Source organism: Phalaenopsis equestris, unplaced genomic scaffold, assembly GCF_001263595.1.
Source record: "Phalaenopsis equestris unplaced genomic scaffold, ASM126359v1 Scaffold001328, whole genome shotgun sequence".
Lineage (NCBI taxonomy): Eukaryota > Viridiplantae > Streptophyta > Magnoliopsida > Asparagales > Orchidaceae > Phalaenopsis > Phalaenopsis equestris.
In genome coordinates, this window is record NW_018165767.1 from 159,657 (window position 1) to 179,155 (window position 19,499).

The following is a 19,499-nucleotide window of genomic DNA, read 5'->3' on the forward strand; positions in this document are numbered from 1 at the left end:
TGTCATCACCCAAATTGTCCTTTTTTGTTCGTTCTCCTTGGCCCACTTTGGTTCGTTCCCCACAACTCACATTTTCCCCTTTCCATATTAAGGACATAAATCTGTGACACTCCTCTTTGCCGGTTAAGCACATGAGATCATAGCATAGGTTTTTGATTCATCTAGCACATGAATCGATGCTTTCTTTCATTTCTTTTTTTACCAATCATAATACTTTCAACAAGCTCTGTTGTGCATGGAAAATCATAGGTCTGCATAAGTAAAGCAAGTTGTCACGATAACTAAGAAAAGATTCCATGTATTTGTTGACCTTAATGTATTTCACAAGGCAAATGGACTAGGTGTAAGACGCATGGTAAATGATGAATATGACATTTCACGATTAAACGTGAAATGCCTATATGCCAACCAAAATTGATCTAAGCAATACCCTTTTGCAAAAACTAACTCTGTCATTGCGTTCAGAGCATCGAAATTACCCCGGGATGGGTATTTCATGATAGAAATGAGAAAGCACGATTAAAAAAATGACAAGCTGCTGATATGACACATATTTCGGGCTCAAACTGTATCGTTCATCGACGAAGTAAATCAAACAACCTTCGATCGCAAAGCAAACTAGGCGAGAGCATCCGAAACGTCAACTTTTCTTAGGAAGAACACCAATATTGCTAGGCTTTTGAACATAAATTGATGACACACAAATTGAGATGTTAAAGTAAATAAAGTGATTTAAACTCTCTATTCCTTCTTTAGCCAGAACCATCGGTTAATATTTCCTTCCCCATATGCTGCCCATGCTTCCACCTCCTTTTCAACCAATAGCAGACCTCTCCACCTCACCTAAAAATAATAAAAAATGAATTTGAATTTAAAAAATACTTAATCTAAGAAGGAGCCTAGCTACCTTATCCCAACCCAGAGGTAAAACTTTTCCTCTACCTTTCTCACGCATGACACCTCCCTCATTTTCTTTCTTATTGTTCACTGCCCTAGCTTTTCTCCCCTCTGAAATGCCACGAGCCATTTCCTTCTCCCACATTAGGCCACTCGCAAACAACATTCTTCTCTCCTTGCTGCTCCAGTCGAGCAACCACCAGATCCCACATCTGCCATCCCAAAAATCTGCAACCTCCCTCTTCTACAGCTACAGATTTCCCTTTCCCTGTGCTACTCCGGCCAACCTACATCACCAAGCTCTCCTACTGTGGCCCGAGCACAGCTCTACAACCCATCTCTCCTTCTCCTTCTACACACATACCATCTTCAGCACACTTCTATTCCCCCCCCCCCCCCTTGCATACAAAACCTACCCGGATCTCTCCACTCAGTTCGCAACTCTTCCAGCTCACACCCTCATCCTCTCAGGCCATCTTCTCCAGCTCATTCGCAGCAATCAACTTTATATCTTCTTCGTCCAGCCCAATACCAAGCCACAACCACCTGATGTCCTGAAACTCGAAACAAAGCTCCGCTTTTGTCTCCCAAACAAACATGTTGCAGTAACCATACTCCCATAGCCTTCTCTACCCCAAACACCCACCCTTCTAGTCAAAACTTCTCCAACAGCCATCTCATCGCACCTTAGCCACTAAACAGCCACTTCCTTTTGCCACTCTCTCACCAAATTGTGGGTTTAACCTTGCTAAAACTCGTCATCATCGATTGTAGTGCAAAGATATAATTGCTAATACAAAAGTGTGTGCCAAAAGTTATGTACCTGTACATGTCTTTCTTGACATGGTAGGGAAATTATTATATTTATGTGTTTTCGTGGAAGTACAAAACCCCATATACGCTTTTCTTAGTGTGGTGGGGGCGAAAACGTTGAGCCACCAAATTTTGAAGACCCGTAAGCACATTTCTTTGCTTGGCAAGATGTACCTCTTAAGTTCGTGGCACAAGCCACCCATACACACCTTTCTTGGCGAGATGGAAAACCTGTTTCAACTATCTACCTCCCTACCAGGAAAGGGGCCATCAAAATGCTCCCAAAATATTGTCATACTTTTGACTAAACTACATACTTTTGACTAAACTAAAAGGGCTTGATAAGATTTGCACTAAGTAATAAATTGCAAAATCAATAACTAAAATGACTATCCAAAGTAATTTGCAATAATAAAAAAAAGGGAACACGTAATTAAATTAAAGAGTGTTTTCATAGCAAACTTACCAAAGAACTAAAGCCAACACAAAAGCTTGCATGCGAACAAGAGAGAACCAAATCTCATTGCTACTTCTAAAGCACTCAAACCCCAAGCATCCAAGCAAAAGAGTGGAGAAATGAGCATTCCACCTCTCCTATTTATAAGGGCAGTATAGCTTTGCAGGCCCCTCAATATTAAATGGAATTCATATAAAAGCAAACATAAATATCATTTGGTGTTCATAATATGCTTGTTCGTCCAACATGCCCCCGAATTTGCAAACCCATTATACAAGTGGATAAAAGGCATAGTTAAATAATTCATAATAAAACTCTACATGAATTGAAGTGCAATACACAAATAAATCAAAATTTAACTAACTTCAAGTTTTGCATGAGTCTCATAAGGCAACTATCAAATTTAAGTTTCGCCAAAAAGCATGCAAGCTCTTTAAATATTACTTAAGTTTTTAAAGACTAAACAATCGCATGTGCTTCGAATAGGAAGGTTGTGCACATAAAAACACGATGTGTCGTCGTCTCCGCTCTGCTAGGGTTTCGTCTCATGGCGAAGCATGTTTGCTGCTTCGATATTCCTCGCGTCGGTACTCTAATTTCCTCTTCGTCACCTTCGTCATCGGCTTCTCTCGTTTTCTGCTTCGCTGCTGAGGGCGTCCGACTTCAGCTTGGCGTCGTCTGCTCGACAGCTCGCGTCGTCTGCTCGAGCTGTTTTCGCAGGGGTTCGGCGATTTGTCGACTTTGCAGGAAAGGGCGTCGTTCAGCTTGAGTTGACTGTTCGGTGCCCGACAGACCATCTTGTCTCCTGCTCGACAGGTCATCTTATCAAAGGAGATGGCATCCACTATCCGTTTTTATGTCACTGCAGTTGTTGGCGGCCTCTCTATTCCTACTCGTGCTCCTCTTTAAGATTCAGAGACTAGTTTTCGTATAGTTAAATCTTGCAATGTTCTACAATCATTTCACGAGGCTTTTGAAGGTGATGGCGATCATTAATTCATTAAAAAACTGAGGAAAAAAAATGAGAAGTCTGCTCTTATTCTCACAAAAATTGAAACCAGTACTCTCGCATCTACTTAGCGTTTTGCTCTAATGGAAAAATTTCTTTATGGTCACCAAAAACTTGAGATCATTCGAAAAAATTTTGAAGCTATGAAGCTGTTAGGCAGTTGGAATATTAGTTTACTTGACGGTCGACACATACTGATTTAGTTATCTCACGATGTCGATTACACTCGCATTTTTTCTCGGAAAGTTATCAAGATCGACAACCGTTATATAAAAATTCTGAAGTAGACTGTTGGTTTTGATCCAAAAGCGGGGTCCCCTATTATTCAAGTTTGGATAAAGTTTTTGAGGTTAAAATTACATCTGTTCAACCTGAAAATTATCTACTCCTTAGCAACTGTTTACGGTAAGCCTCTCAAGAGTAATAGTCCTACGCTTGTTGTCACCAGACCCTCTGTGGCTTGCGTGTTAGTTGGGATGAATATCACTCAACCAGCTCTGAATGAGATATGGATTGGAACCACTCACAACGCTCATTGGCAAAAGGTTGAAATAAAACTGCACCCTCCTTATTATTCTCATTGCAGTATGTTTGGTCACAGCTATACTATTTGCTATCGTTTGCATCCTCATCTAAGGCAGGATATCGTTAAAGATTAGTCACCTACCATCCCTGTTGAGAAGATGCAACCTGATCCTCTTTCCAACACTGCAGTTCCTGACGAAAAACATCATACTACAGCTACAAATCCATTTGTGCTTATACCACTCATCTTTATTGAAAAAGGGTCACTTACATGCCCAGACACATGAGAGTGTTCCTTTGATCCAATAACAGATCAGCTGATACAACATGTAGTTGTTTGTAATGTTCAACAACCTACACATTTCCAGCACACTTTAGACCAAGATCAGGTGAGTCAATCTTTGGAAGAGGAATGACAGGTCTATACCAGGAGGAAGAAGAAGAATGGAGGCCTACTTCAGCTCGGAAACATATTGGATGATACACTGGCTACTAGTGGCAATGGCAATCATTTTACTAGCTTATTAGCTTGCTCCTTCCCTAGAACTAGAGGCAGAGGCAAGACCAAATTGGGTCGCTCTCTCGCCACCTGATACTATGTATTTCGACATTGTTGGGCTTTATTTTAAGTCTTTAATGTAGTTTTTTGTATTTTTCTAGTTTTGGAACCATTTATGGTTATTGTGTGGGCAGGGTGTCATGTTTGGGTTTTCCCACACATTATATCTGTATCTTTTTTTTCTATTTAATATATCAGCCTTTTTGGGCTTTCAAAAAAAAAAGGAAGGTTGTGCACATTAAAATGCATGTTTAAGCTCAAATTTAGCCTGCTTTGAAATTCATATAAGCTATTAAAATCAACTCAAACCAAGAAATTAACATTCTCGCATGTGCTCTGACATGCTCTTAAATATTCAAATTTAAGATGGGTCGTCTTGCCTATAGAGCGAGGTTATAAGTGCTATACTTTGGCAAGTTCGATCCACCTCCTTATAGAAATTGGAATTGGAATTGGAATATATAAGATTGAGCCTTTAGTCCGATCTTCCTCCTAATAAGAATTAAAGTCGATAGAACTAATATCCTTTTTGAATGCTTGAGTAACTAAACTTAATCAAATCATTACATAAACATTTCAACAAATCAATCCCCGACGATGGACATATTTATTGTGCATCTTAACTAGAGGGTTTATTTATAAAATTAAGATTTTAAAATCATAGAAAGAAGAAAAAAATTAAATTAAATCTATCACTCAATACTTAAAAAAAATTCATCCACCATCCAAAATTGTTTGTCGAGGTGGACAAATCTAATGTTGGCTCAATCTCATAAAAAGGCAATATCATATCAAGTATACTACTAAATTCAAACTCAAAACAATTTCATGCAAGGATGTGGCCCGTCTTCAATCTGCGTGGCTTGACCAGTAGACTCCACAAAAGAAGCAGTCACGACCTGAGCCCTTTGACTGGATGATTTGACTAGTAGGCTCCATCAGGTGGTTTGGCCAGTAGACTCCACTAAAAAACGGTAACAGCTATAGCCCGTATGCTCCCCAACGGTATTTTACCCTTTTAAGTTATGAATTATAGGATATATTTGATAAAGGACAAATCCCTCTATTAGCTCGGGATGGCTTAAATTAGTCCCCTTAGACAAACACTCACCCCATATCTACAAAAATTCTCTTGGACGAAGCAATCAATGGTTATTGACAAGGATATTTCTATCAGGTTGGGTCCACTATCTCCGCTAACTAAGTAGACCCGAAATCATGACAACCCGGGATGACAAAAGTATGAAATCTTGATTGGGTTTGTTACTGTTTCCTCCACCATCTGCTAATAAACTAATGGTGATAATTTTATAAGTTTAAAATTCTAAATTTGCTTTGGTACATGTAAAGTCTAAATCACTTAAGACCTAATGACTAGCCTTAATCAAAAGTGCTCTCTTGATATCGGGAATTATAATTAACCATAAGGGCTTGTGCCAATGGGAAACCCCAAACCTCAGATCTTAAATTCCTCACGCAATGAGAGTAAAATCTTTGCGTAATGTCTTATCTACTATTTCATCTGCTTAAGAAGCTTTGACTTAAAAGTTAACACATTAAGCACTCTACGAGAGCGCGGGGTGTTTCGAATTTTCAGAGCCTGTATATTTCTAACGACTCCATTGGGAAAGTTTTCTCTTTCCATCTTTAGCTAACCATATATATATATATATATATATATGCATATATATAATCACGCTTTATTTCTAGTCAATATATATATATATATTATTTTTATTTTTATTTTTTTTTTTTGAGAAAGCTCAAAGGCTAATATACTAAAAAGAAATATGGATACATATAAATTGTGTGAAAGGGCCCAAGCATGACACCATTCCCCCGCGATAACCACTACATACAAATGGTTCCAAAAAAAGAGAAAATATACAAAATTATACGACCTAAAGAAAAATAAAAAAATGCAAAAAAAACTAATACTAGGTAGCTAGAGAGCGACCCAATTTTGTTTTTCCTCTGCCTCTAGTTCTCGGAAATGAGTCAACTAACAAATTGGTAAGATGAGTGACATAGCTAGTAATGACCAAAGTATCATCCAATAAGTTCCCAAGCTCGAGTCGGCCTCCAGTCTTCTTCTTTCTCCTGGAATAGACCAGTCATTTCTCATCCGAAGATTGGCTCGTCTGATCAGTGGAATGGTCTAAAGTGTGCCGGAGATGTGTAGGATGTTGAACATTAGAAATAACTGTTTGTTGTACCAGCTGATCTTTGATTGAATCAAATGAGCACTTTTGTGTGTCTTGGCATGTAAGTGAGTCATCTTCAATAACAGTGAAAAGTATAAGCACTTTTGGATTTGTACCTATAGTATAATGTTCTTCATCAGGAACTGCGATGTTGGGTAGAAGATCGGTTTGCACCTTCTCAGCAGGGATGGTAGGTGGTTGATCTTTAGCGATATCCAAAATCTGTCCTGTGAAAGCTTTCTCTCTAGATGGAACAGATGTGTCCAGAGTAGTAGAATTAGATCCATCCTTATTCACTTGATCTTTAGATTTCAAATTAGGATTAAACTTATGGCATTTATCAAGTGTATGCCCAAACATCTTACAATGAGAACAATAAGGTGGTTTATGCTCCATGACGATTTGTTGTCAATATCCATTACGAGTTGTGCCCAACTAGACGTCAGTAACATCAAGTAAAGTAATATCTCTTTCCACAAGTATTCTGGCCACAAAATGTTTGGTTAGGTTAAAAGTCGGTAGATCTAACTTCATAAGGTCCTCAAGTATGGCCCCAATAGAGTAAAGAACCTGATGATGAAAAAAGTGCAGCTTGAGACCTGGTAGACTGAACCATACCGGTACAGTAGGAGGTTCAAGATTGGTGTCAAAATCAGGAAACCAATTGAGTAGCTTCATTGATTTACCAACAATGCTGAGATATTTTTTGGAGAAAATCTAAGTGTAGTCTTCAATAACGGTTAATTGAATCAATACATTCTCCCATCCATGAGCCTCACTTTTTAATTTTCTGCTAATTTGAGATCATCAAAATTTTTCTTGATAACTTTCACAGGTGGGTTCCCCAACTGAAATTTTTCAATAAGAGCAAACTTCGATATGAGCGAAGTCGAAGACGGTATGAGCGAAGCCGCAGAATCCCGCCCAGAAAGCCGCGTAGAAGACAGGAATCGAAGAAGACGTGTGAAACGTGCGAACCTGTCAGCGTCAAAATCGAACAGAGACGACACAGCAGATGCAAACTCTGTTAGCTTTGAAAGCCGCGAAAGCGAGCCGCAGTCGACGTCGAAGCAGCGCGAGCAGACGACGACGGAGAGGACGGAGAGATGGAGAGATGACGCCGGAGAAAGGAAAGGGGAAAGGAAATGATCTTATACAATAAGAGTTGCTAGGGTTCGACATGGGTCAAAATCCTAGCAGAGCCGAGCGTGGGAGACGACATCGATTGTGCTTAGTTTATATATATATATATATATATATACTTAAGAAAATATTAAAAAAATAAATGAATAGTATATTTATTTTTATTCATTGTATTTTCTCAAAGCTTGAGTAAATTGTTTAGTGAGCATTTGAGCATGGCACTTAGATTTTAGCGTGCTCCCAAATGATTCTAACATAAAGATGTACACTTATCTAGTGAACATTGGGGCAGGTCCCGTGAATCCCAATCAAAAATTTATCATTGAAAGATCCCAACAACAAGATAAACTCTGTTTAATGAACATTGATTCATGACATTTAGATTCTAGTCTAAAAACATGTCACTGAAAGGTCCCAACATCAAGATAAAATCTATCTGGTGAGCATTAGATTATGACTTTTAGATTTTGATATAAAAATCTACTTTTGAAAGGTCCCAACAACAAGATAAACTCTGTCTAGTAAGCATCGGGGTATGACTTCTAGATTTTGATCTAAAAATCTACTGTTGAAAGGTTCCAACAGAGAGGCAAACTCTGTCTAATAAACTTCAGGGCATGACTTTGATCTCAATTCAAGAATCTATTGTTAAAAGGTCCCAGTAGAGAACAAGCTCTGCATGTTAAGTATCAGGTTGTGATATTGAAGTTTCAATTCTAACTATTCACTACCAAAATGTCCAGGTAGGAAGGCAGACAAGTTTGAAGGTCACTGCATCATGACAAAATTTTGTGGTGACAATTTGAAGTTTATGACATATGACATTTGACTTCAGAAATCTTTAAGATTTCAATTTAGAAAGAAGATATTTCCACTAACAAGTAACACGGTGGTTCCCACCCTATGGAATTATCTTGTTCTCTAAATGTAAGAATAATCTCACCTAAGAGATCCTGCTCTACATGGCCGCTATCCAGCTTGATAATTGGAAGATTCCTATCGCTAATGCTAGGACCACTATTGTATTTACTCAGAGTCATATCAAAGTCTCAGTTTGCTAAAGTATCAACACGTCGTGCATTTCAACCTGCACATCAAAAAAAATATGAGAATGTTGAACATTAAATTAAGAGCTCAACAAATATTACTCGATCAAATGATCAGTCTCAAAAGTGAGTGTTCCTACCCATAACAAATTCAAAACTATAAAATGGGTTAAAGGGGATGGCTCTATCGGTGATATTGAGTAATTCCTTCTAGCCTCTATAATATCATGTACCCTTTGCCTGGGAAGGGTGGGCCAGAAATTTTGTTCTGTAAACGTGAAGAATATGAGCGCAATGATGGTCAATTCATTCAATGCCCTAAATCTAAAAAGATGGCGCAATGAGGATGCCTGCATATTATTCTCCAAAGATGCGATGGATGATGAAAAAGCTTGGAATTAACAATGGAATCACTAATTAACGAGCTCAAACTTTGAGAAAATATGAGGTCGGAATAGTCCACACGTATCAAGAAGAAATGACAATTGTACCCCCAAAAGCCTGAGGTTTGTCTCAAATGCGAATATTGCAAAAGACAGCCCGTTATGCCATAACAGATGAAGATTGAAATTGAAGATGAAAATGAAGAGATCGCGTGTGAAACAAATCTCCCTTAAGATGAAGATGTAGAAGTCAAACCCGCTCTCAAATAATTGGAAGATGCTGGACAGACTGCTCGATGGATGAGCTAAAAGAAGTTAACTTGGGAACTAAAAATGACTCTCGTCCAATTTTCATTAGTGCTCACCTTTCCGAAGAGATGCTAGGCAATCAAACCAAATGTAACACCAATTAAAAGGGCTCCAAGACGAATGAGATTGGAGATTGAAGAGCAGGTAATTGTTAAAACTAAGAAGCTTATCGAGCCTGGTTTCATCTGAGATGTGAATTACCTTGATTAGATAGCAAATATTGTCCTAATGAAGAAATTAGCATATACGCATATGTATCAACTTCAGGGACCTTAATAAAGAGTGTCCAAAGGATGACTTTTCGTTTAAATGATAGAATGATTAGTAGACAATACTTCTAATTATGACATGTTTTCATTTATGAATGAATTGTCATCCTACAATCACATCAAAATGGTTCCCAAAATCACATCCTTTAGGACGCCAACTAGTATCTATTGCTACAACGTCATGTCCTTTTGCTTGAAGAATGTTGGTGCAACATGTCAAAGGGCTATAACACACATCTTTGATGAATTAAGACACCAGCAGGTTGAATGCTATGTGGATGATCTATTGTCAAAAGAAAAGATTACAAACACCATCTCAAAGATTTGAATGTATTTGAAAGAATCCAAAAATTTGAGTTCAAAAAAAACCCCTCAAATGTGCCTTGCAGGTCTCCTCTAAAAAACTTTTGGGAGCATTGTGTGTCACAAAGGAATCGAGATCGAACCAAGCAAAATCAAGGCAATCATGGAGATGCCTCCGCCAAAGAGTTTGTGTCAACTCCGCATCTTACAAGAAAAACTCACACTTAACGAGTGATTCATATCAAATCTATCAAATATATACCATGATTTCTCCAAATTCATGAAGAACACCCCATTCAAATGAGACGCAGAATGTTAGTAAGTTTTTGATAGCATTAAGAAGTATCTGCTAAGTCTGTTGATACTTACAGCACCAATTCCAGGGAAGCCACTAACCATGTACACTGCAGCACCAATTCCGAGGAAGCCACTTATCATGAACACTACGACACTAAAAGAGTCCCTAGGAGTATTGCTTGTTCAACACAATGAAAAAGGCAAGGAGAATACGCTTTATTATATCAGTCGAAGGTTCATAGTAGTAGAAGTGTGCTACTTCCCCATTGAGAAGCACTGTCTGGCGTTGCTCTTCGCTGCCCAAAAGTTCTTTCATTATATGATCTCTCACAAAATCACACTAGCTCAAGAATCGATTCGTTGAATTTCTTAATGACAGATAAGCATTGACAGGTCACTTGGCTTAATGGGCGGTCCTCTTGCAATTCAATATCATCCATGCTCTGCAGAAAGCAATGAAAAGACAAATTTTAACTGACTTCTTAGCTGCACGTGCCGGTCCCATGGGATCACCACTTAACGATGATCTACCTGATGAACAAATTCTACTTATTTAGGAGCATAAGAAGACGTAAATTTGAAAGTTCTATTTCAATGAAGCTTCTTTAATCAAACCTGCCCAACATCCAGACCTTCGAAAATCACGAGCTAGAATTGGTCTAATTTTTTGATATTTGATGGAGGCATAATGAGATATTCATACAATCTTACTGAGCCACGGACCGATAATGAAGCGATATATAAGAGATTAATAGCAGGCCTCAATATAGTCATCCCTCTAAAAATCAACAATCTACAAGTTTATGGTGATTCTCAGCTCATCATGAACCAAGTGAAAGGCACATACAAAATCAACAAGCTTGAGTTAGCTTACTATTACAAATGAGCTCTTCAGCTACTCAATCAAATCTCAAAAGTTACTCTGACCCAGTCTCCCGAACTCAGAATAGTAATGTAGGTAGCACGAATAAATTGGCTAAAGCAATGGAGAATATGAACTTTGAACACGTGATGATTAATATCATGACTAGTCGAACCTTGAAGCCGGTAGATCTGCAATCCTCAATAGAAGAGGGGTCAAGTTCAAGTCAGCAGGATACAACTACGGTTGTTCCTCAAACTGTCTTACAAACTATTATGCAAGCCCAGCCAAATGAGACTCAGGCAAATCAAGAAGAATCTAAGTTTAAGATAGTTTTAGGAGGTCATCAGGATACCTCTATGGCTGAAGAACAAGGCCATTGGAAATAATCTTTTATCAATTATTTAAAAGAGAGCAAATTGCCCGTCAGTAAATCTATTGCAACACAAATAAAACATCAATTGATGACCGATACTTAAAGAAGTACTACACCTAAGCACCAAATTAAAAAGTCTGCATCTAAAATGCTACGTAAAGATGTCAAGATCTCATTCTATCTTCTCATAATAAAAAATTGTATCACCAAAATGTGAAATTCCCCCTGCAAGACAAGGCATTTTATTTTATTCTATTTTCATATGGATGGCATAGAGCTGGACGTCAAGATCCTCAAAATATTTTGTCGCGAAAATTCCCCTACAAAACAAAGGGCATTTTATTTTATTTTATTTTTTATCTTTCTATGGGTAATAGCACGCTAAACATCAAGATCTCAAAAATATTTCATACCATCGAAATCTCTCTACATAACAAAGGGCATTTTTAATTATTTTATATTTATTTTATTTTATTAAGGTTAACAATCATATTTTACGCAGAAATTTTCAATTTGTGTCATCGCGCTAAACGCCGAGATCTCTGGAATTCTTCAATAATTTGGGTGGACATCGCGTTGAACGTCGAGACCCCCGAAATTCTGAATCATCTAGATCAACATCATGTTAAACGCTAATATCATTGAAATTCTTCAATCATCTGGGTCGACATCGCGCTAAATGTCAAAATTCTTGAAATTCTTTAATCATCTGAGTCGACATCATGTTGAACATCGAGGTCCCCATAATTCTAAATCTAGGTTGACGTCACACTGAATGTCAAGTTCCCCAAATCTTCTCTATTATCTGGGTAGACATTGTGTTAAACATCGAGAACCCCAAAATCCTTCAATCAGCTGGGTCGACATCGCGCTAAATGTTGAGAACTCCATAATTCTTCAGTCATCTTGGTCAATATCGCATTAAATGTCAAAATCCCCAAACCTATTCAATCATTATGACTGAAATCATGTTCAGTGTCAAGATCCTTTGATGTATCTTTCAAATCATGATATCACTCCATTGTAAAGTATGGGTGCATATCGTTCGGGTCGACATCGAGTTCAAAGTAAAGATCCTTGAGCGCCTCAATCATTGAAGTCCCTTTATCAAACAAAGGGCTCCTCTTATAATACATTAACAAGTTTAAGGTCGAGATCCACAGTTGCAAGGTTCAGTATTGTGCCTTACACCAAGATCTCTTATGCTTGGGTTGACATCGTATTCGTGACAAAGATCACTAAGGATTTAAGTGGCCACTGTGCCTCATGCCAAGATATTTGAACCCATCAAGCACCGTAACTTTCAAACTCCTAAACAGAAGTCCAATCATTCAAAAATTCTCAATTTGGGTTGAAATCATGCTAAATATAGAGATCCACAAAATTGTTCAATCGTTTGGGTCGACACTATGTTTAATGGAGTGATCCCAAAAATTCTTCAATCATATGAGTTAACATTGTGCTAAATGCCAACACCCTGACCGCAGCAATCATTAAAATTCCTACATCATATAGGAGGCATTTTCTTTCAAGATATCATCAAGCTCAAGGTCGAGGTCCCCACAACAAGGTTCAAAATCGAGTCTAATATCAACATCTTCACTCGGCTAACATCGTACTTTATGTCAAGATCCCCAAGAAGATATTCAAGTTGCCAATGATAAAGATATATTCTTTTGGCTAGCCCAACAATTTTTAAATAAAATTCCTACAATGATTCCAGCATTTAAAGGTCCATCTCTAAGACTCGCCAAGATTCCTATGTCAGACGAGAAAATCCCACAATTCTATAAACTTCATTTGGTTAAGTTGGGGAAGCACTAAGCCTCTCAAGTTTAGGACTCAAATCATGAAGGCCGAGCTCAACAAGCCCATAAGTGACAGAGTTGTTGGCTTTTTTTTGCACTAAACAAGTTAAGGCCTTAGAGGAAGACGATGAAAATAGTGCAAATCCATCTACAACCCTAGTATAAGACTCAAGTGGGTCATAAAGGCCAACCTTACAGGCCTATGGCCAAGTTGTTGGCTATTTTTCTCACATAAGATAAGATCGCAACGAAAAAAATTGTTAGATGATGGTTGTTTCGCCTAAGCATTTCCAACTTGAAAAGTTCAAGCTTTCCAGATCTAAAAAAAAAATCAATTGATCTTAGAATTAAAACAATATCTAAGGAAATGAAGCTCGCCTAAGGAGACATCAAACTGAACTAAATATTACCTTTAATAGGTATGCTTAAGCACAAAGCACAAATCGAAGATCCCATCTTAAATGGGTTCAACAAAGCACATAAAAAGAAGTTATATCAATGTTCTTATAAGGCCTAAGGATGCTTCGAGGGGTATTATGCCATCAAAACATCCATCAAACTGCCAAGTGTTGAATGGGCCGACGACTTTTTGTCATCGACTTCATATATGCCCTAAAGGCAAGCTCATCTTCTTACATCTTTCAACTAAGCCCAGTAAAGTAGAAAACCAAAAGGTAGAAGACAAGCTCAAACTTCTTGACAAATTCAATAAATCGCTACAATCATGCCGACTTGTACAAATTCAAGTTTCAAAATCTAGCATAAGAGTTATATTCTTCTTCTAGGATACAAGTATCAATGATGAAAAAGAGTCATTAAAACCAAAAGGCAACAACAACCAAAAACTAATCTAAAGAGAATATGTTTGTATTTCCAAGTTCAGGTCCACATGTGTTGGCATCCATGAATGTTATCGGAGATTCACAAAATCAAAATCATCATTGACATTCAAATGAAATTTTGAAGATCCAAAAACAAATATGATCTATTTCAGGCACGCACCATATTTGTTAGGGTGCACTTGTTGAACTCAATATATATTTCACGAGTCCAATCTACAAGATGCAAGATGCATAGAGAAAGATGAATGTGACATAGCACAAATTAACGTGAAATGTGTCGACATTAGCCAAAATTGGTCCAAATAATATTTGTTTGCAAAAACAAACTCTATCATTGTGTTCAGAGCATCGAAATTTCCTAGGAATAGGTTATCATGATCAAAAAGAGAAAGCACGATAAAAAAAATAAAAGACAACCCGTTGGAGCAATGCATATAATTTAGGCTCAAATTGCATCGAACATCGACTCAGTCAATTGAACAACCTCTGATTGCAAAGCGAACTAAGCGAGAACATTCGGAATGTCAGCTTTGTCTAGGGAGGAGACCAATATTACTAGGCTTTTGAATGTAAATTGATAGAGCGTATATCAAGAAGTTAAAAATAAATTAATTAATTTAAACTTTCTATTCCTTGACCAAAACCGCCACCTAATATTTCCTCCACCATGTGTTGCTCATACTTACAGCTCCTTTTCATCCAATAGGAGCCCTCTATCTCACCTAAGAATAACAAAAAATGAATTTGAAATAAAAAAATACCTAATCTAATGAGCCTAGCTAACTTATCCCAACCAAGGGGAAGAAATTTACCTCTCCCCTTCTCATGCACAGTACCTCCCTCGTTTTCGTACTTCTGGCTCAATGAATTAGCTCTTCTCCCCTCTGAGGCGCCATAAGCCATTTCCTTCTCCCACACCGAGCCACAAACAAACAACCTTCTCCTCTACCTGCTTTAGTAGACGATCCACCAGCTCCTACACCCATTATCAAGAAAATTCGCAGCCTCCCCCTTCTACTGCTACAGATTTCCCTTTCCCTGTGCTACTCCGGCCAACCTACATCAACAAGCACCCAGCCTGCAACCCACAACTCTCTTGCTGCAGCACAAGCACAACTCTAAAGCCCATCTTTCCTTCTTCTATACACATCCCATCTTCAGTGCACTCCTCTCTCCCTCTCTCTCTCATACAGCACTTACCCGAGTCCCTCTTCTCAGCTCGCAACACTTCCAGCTCACACGCTCATCCCCCAAAGCCAACTGCAGCTCATTCTCAGCATTCAACTCTCCCTCTCCTTCGTCCAGCCTAATACCAAGCCATAACCACCTGTTATCCTGAAAACTTGAAACAAAGCTCCACTTCCATCTCTCCCAAACAATCCTGTTGCGGTAACCATCCTCCCATAGCCTTCTCTACCCCAAACACCCACCCTTCCAGTAAGAACTTCTCCAAAAGCCATCTCATCTCACCTGAGCAACTAAACAACCACTTTCTTTCAATAATCTCACTCCAAATTGTGGGTTTAACCTTTCTAAAACTCGTCATCATCGATTAAAGTGCGAAGGTATAATTGTTAATACAAATGAGTGCGCCAAAAGTTAAGTGCCTAAACGTGACTTTCTTAACGCAGTGGGGGAAATTTATACGTTTATGTGTTTTTGTGCAGGTACAAAATCCCATACACGCTTTTCTTAGTGTGGTGGGGAAAAAGATGTTAAACCGCCAATGTTCCAAGTCTTGCATGCACATTTCTTTGAGTGGCAGAATGTACCGTTTTAAGGTTGTGGTGCAAGCCACCTATACATGTCTTACTTGGAATGATGGTCACGCCCATTTCGACCATCTACCTCCCTATTAGGGGAGGGGACATCAAAATGCAATTAAAATGTTGTCGGAATTTTGTCAGGCTTTTAACTAAACTAAGGGTTAACAAAATTTGCACTAAATAAAAAATTGCAAAATTAAGAATTAAAAAGACTATCTAAAGTAATTTGCAATAAAAAAGAACGCCTAATTAAATAAAAAGTGTAATTTCATGGTGAACTTACCAAAGAACAGAAACCAATACAAAAGCTTGAACATGAACAAGAAAAACAAAATCTCCTCGCTACTTCTAAAGCACTCAAACCCCTAAATTTAAAGCAATTTAGTGGAGGAATGAGCATTCCACCTTCCTATTTATAAGGGGAGGAGTATAGCTTTGTGGGCCCCACGATATTAAATGTAGTTCATATAAAGACAAACATCGATATCGTTCGATGCTCATAATATTCTCGTTCATCCAACATGCCAACAAATCTGCAACCCCTTTATACAAGCAGACAAAAGTCATTATTAAGGAATTCAAAATAAAAACCAAAATGAATTAAAGTGTAATACACAAATATACAAATTTTGACAAACTTCAAGTCTTGCACGAGTCTCACAATGCAACTTTCAAATTTAAGTCGCATCGAAAAGAATGCAAGCTCTTTAAAATTTACTAACTCTTTAAAGACTAAACACCTGCAAGTGCTCCAAGTTGCTCTTAAATTTTCAAATTTAAGCATCTGAGAATACTACGCGAGTTAAAATGCAGGTTTCAGCTCAAATTTACTCTGCTTTGAAATACAGACAAAGTTATTTAAAATTAACTCAATCCAACAAATTAACATTCCACATGTGCTCAGATGTGCTCTTAAATATTCAAATTTAAGCATATGAGAATTTTGCACGAGTAACAAGCCGCCTTGCCTATAGGGTGGGTTCATAAGTCTTATACTTTGGCCAGTTTGATCCTTCTCCCTAAAAGAACTGCAGTTGACAAGACTGAGCCCAATTCTACTCTAATAAGAGCTAAAGTCAACAGAACTAATACTATCTTTTAACGCTCGAGGAACTAAACTTAATCAAATCATAATATAAGCATTTCAACAAATATTTATTCTAATAACGCTCGATGGACTTCTTAACCTGATGGATTTATTTATAAAATTAGGATTATATAATCATAAAAATTCAAAATTATTTAAATTAAATATATCTCTCAACGTTTAAAATAAAATTCATTCACCATCCACAACTGTTTGTTGGGGTAGACAAACCTAATGCTGACTCAATCTTATAAAGAGTCAATTTCATATTAAGTATACTATTAGATTTAAACTCAAAACATTTCCATGTCAGTAAGAATGTGATATGAGTCATCTGTCTGCATGGTTAAGCAAGTAGGCTCCACAAAAGAATAAATTACGACCTGAGCCCTCTGATCGGATGGTTTGGTCAGTAGGCTCCATTAGGTAGTTTGGTCAGTAGACTTCACTGTAACACAATCAAAGTTGTAGCCCGTATGTTCCTCAATGATGTTTTGTTCTTTAGAGTTATGAATCATAGAATATATTTAATAGGGCACAAAGCTTTGTTAACTAAGGTCAACTTAGATTAGCCACCTTAGAAAAACATTTGCCCTAGTTTTACAAAGTTCCCTTGGACGAAGTAACACATAGTTGTTGACAAGGATCATTCTATCAAGTTAGGTCAACTACCTACACTAACTAAGTAGATCGAGAACCATGACAACCCGGGATGACGGAACCATGGGATCTTAAATATTTTCTTCATCGTTTACCCAACCAGCCGCTTTTAAGCTAACGGTGATAGTTTCATGATTTTAAAATTCTAAATTTGTTGCTACTATATTCTAAGTCTGAATACGTAGCACCTAAGGATGCCTTAATCGAAAGTGTTCTCACATTAATGAGAGGAGTAATTATGCGCCTATGAGGAAACCTCGAACCCTAAGATAAGTTCACACAAAATGAGAGTGAAATTTCTAGGTACATTCTTATCTACAATCTCATCGGCTTTCTGAAAATTTAATCCGGAACATAACGTTTTAAGCTCTCAATGAGAGTCCAGGGTATTTCAAATTTTTGGAGCCCATAGTATTATGAGCTATAGAAGTCAGTCCAAGAAAAACACATCCTATAATAGCAGCATATCCTCTCCTCTCAAGTTCAGGGAGATCAAAAAGTAGCAGATAGCAAGAAAATGGGATGATAAAATTTGACCTTCATGATAGAGTAAGCCATCTGAAATTTATAGAAAACCTCAAGTGAACTTTCTTTTCTTTCATTTAGTTATAAAAACTTTTAAACCATATGATAAATTATGAAGCATCAAGATCTTACAAGCATTTGATCTTATAGTTGAAATGTTTTGTCAATTATAGGTCAATATGAACCATGATTATAATGTAAAAATAATGAATAATGACAAGCTTCAATGGTTAGATAGTATAACATTAAAAGCATATCTATTTACATAGGCTTAACAAGCTTACTCGAAATAAATTTAAGTTTCTTCTCAATTTTGCGTTTGGAGCTTTTTGATAGGTCTCCTTCACGACTACTGCGTCTGAAATGAAAGTCAAAAACTAATATTAGCATCCACGTAAGTGTATCACGAGCATAATTTAGATTTGCCAAAAAAGTTTCAATCTAAACAAACCCAAAAGCCAAAAAATAAGTAAATAAATTATAATTATGCAAGTGAAAGAAACAATCATATCATATGTCGTTAGACGTCCATGAGAACATAAAAAAACTGAGATGATAGTTGACATATATATTACAATATGAAATGCAATAACCTAATATCTATTATTTACTTTGAATAAAGTTCGGCAAAGCAATGTTCGTATTTGAAAGTTAAAATTATATAATTTATAAAAAAGCCAGCTCCACCGACTTGTGAAACCAAGGGCCTAACGAAGCATAGAAGCCAGCTCCAAGTACTTAATGTATTACATGTTTGCTTGATACCTCTCCATAAAACCTAAAAATGACATTCCTCCTTAATCAAGAGTACGATGAAACAAACAGCAAGTGCCATGCTTATCTCATTGGATCAGATAATAACCAACCTCCCAGCTACAACCTTTCTTTGTTTTAAAGTTCTGGAGAAGTGTAGGCTAGGGAATTCCATGTCTGAAATCCTTCCCTTTTGCTTTAAAATAGGGGCATTTACATACATACCACGCAATTCTTATATATTTACAGATTTAAACCTAAACTTCGCCTTTTTACATTTATACTACCCAGATCTTCCACATCACATCAAAAATACCATTATTTTAACTTTTAACAAGTGAAATATATATTTTTCTGCATAGTTAAGGTGGTATGTTTTTAAAAATTAAAGTTTAGGTGTTAGATATGTATATGCGTAGGAATTGAGTGGTATGTATGTAACTGTTCCTTTAAAAATATTATTCAGATCTTTTGCACATTGCTGATGTTTATATAATGCAAAACATATATTCAACAAAAAATATTTGTGTGCCACTAAAATCCTATTTATTTAGAAAACTACCACCCAACTATTTAAAGTGAACAACCAAAACTAATATATTTGCA

At 37.3% G+C, this 19,499-nt stretch overlaps 1 protein-coding gene across 1 annotated transcript in view; it reads right to left on the reverse strand.

The window, feature by feature from the left end:
• Positions 1–19,499, reverse strand: part of LOC110034021 (putative ribosome biogenesis protein slx9-like) — an 80,424-nt gene that overhangs the window by 51,824 nt on the left and 9,101 nt on the right. Inside the window, exon 3 of the mRNA XM_020738250.1 lies at positions 18,425–18,498. Within this exon, the coding sequence (XP_020593909.1) occupies positions 18,425–18,498 (74 nt within the window). The remainder of the gene's footprint in view (positions 1–18,424; positions 18,499–19,499) is intronic.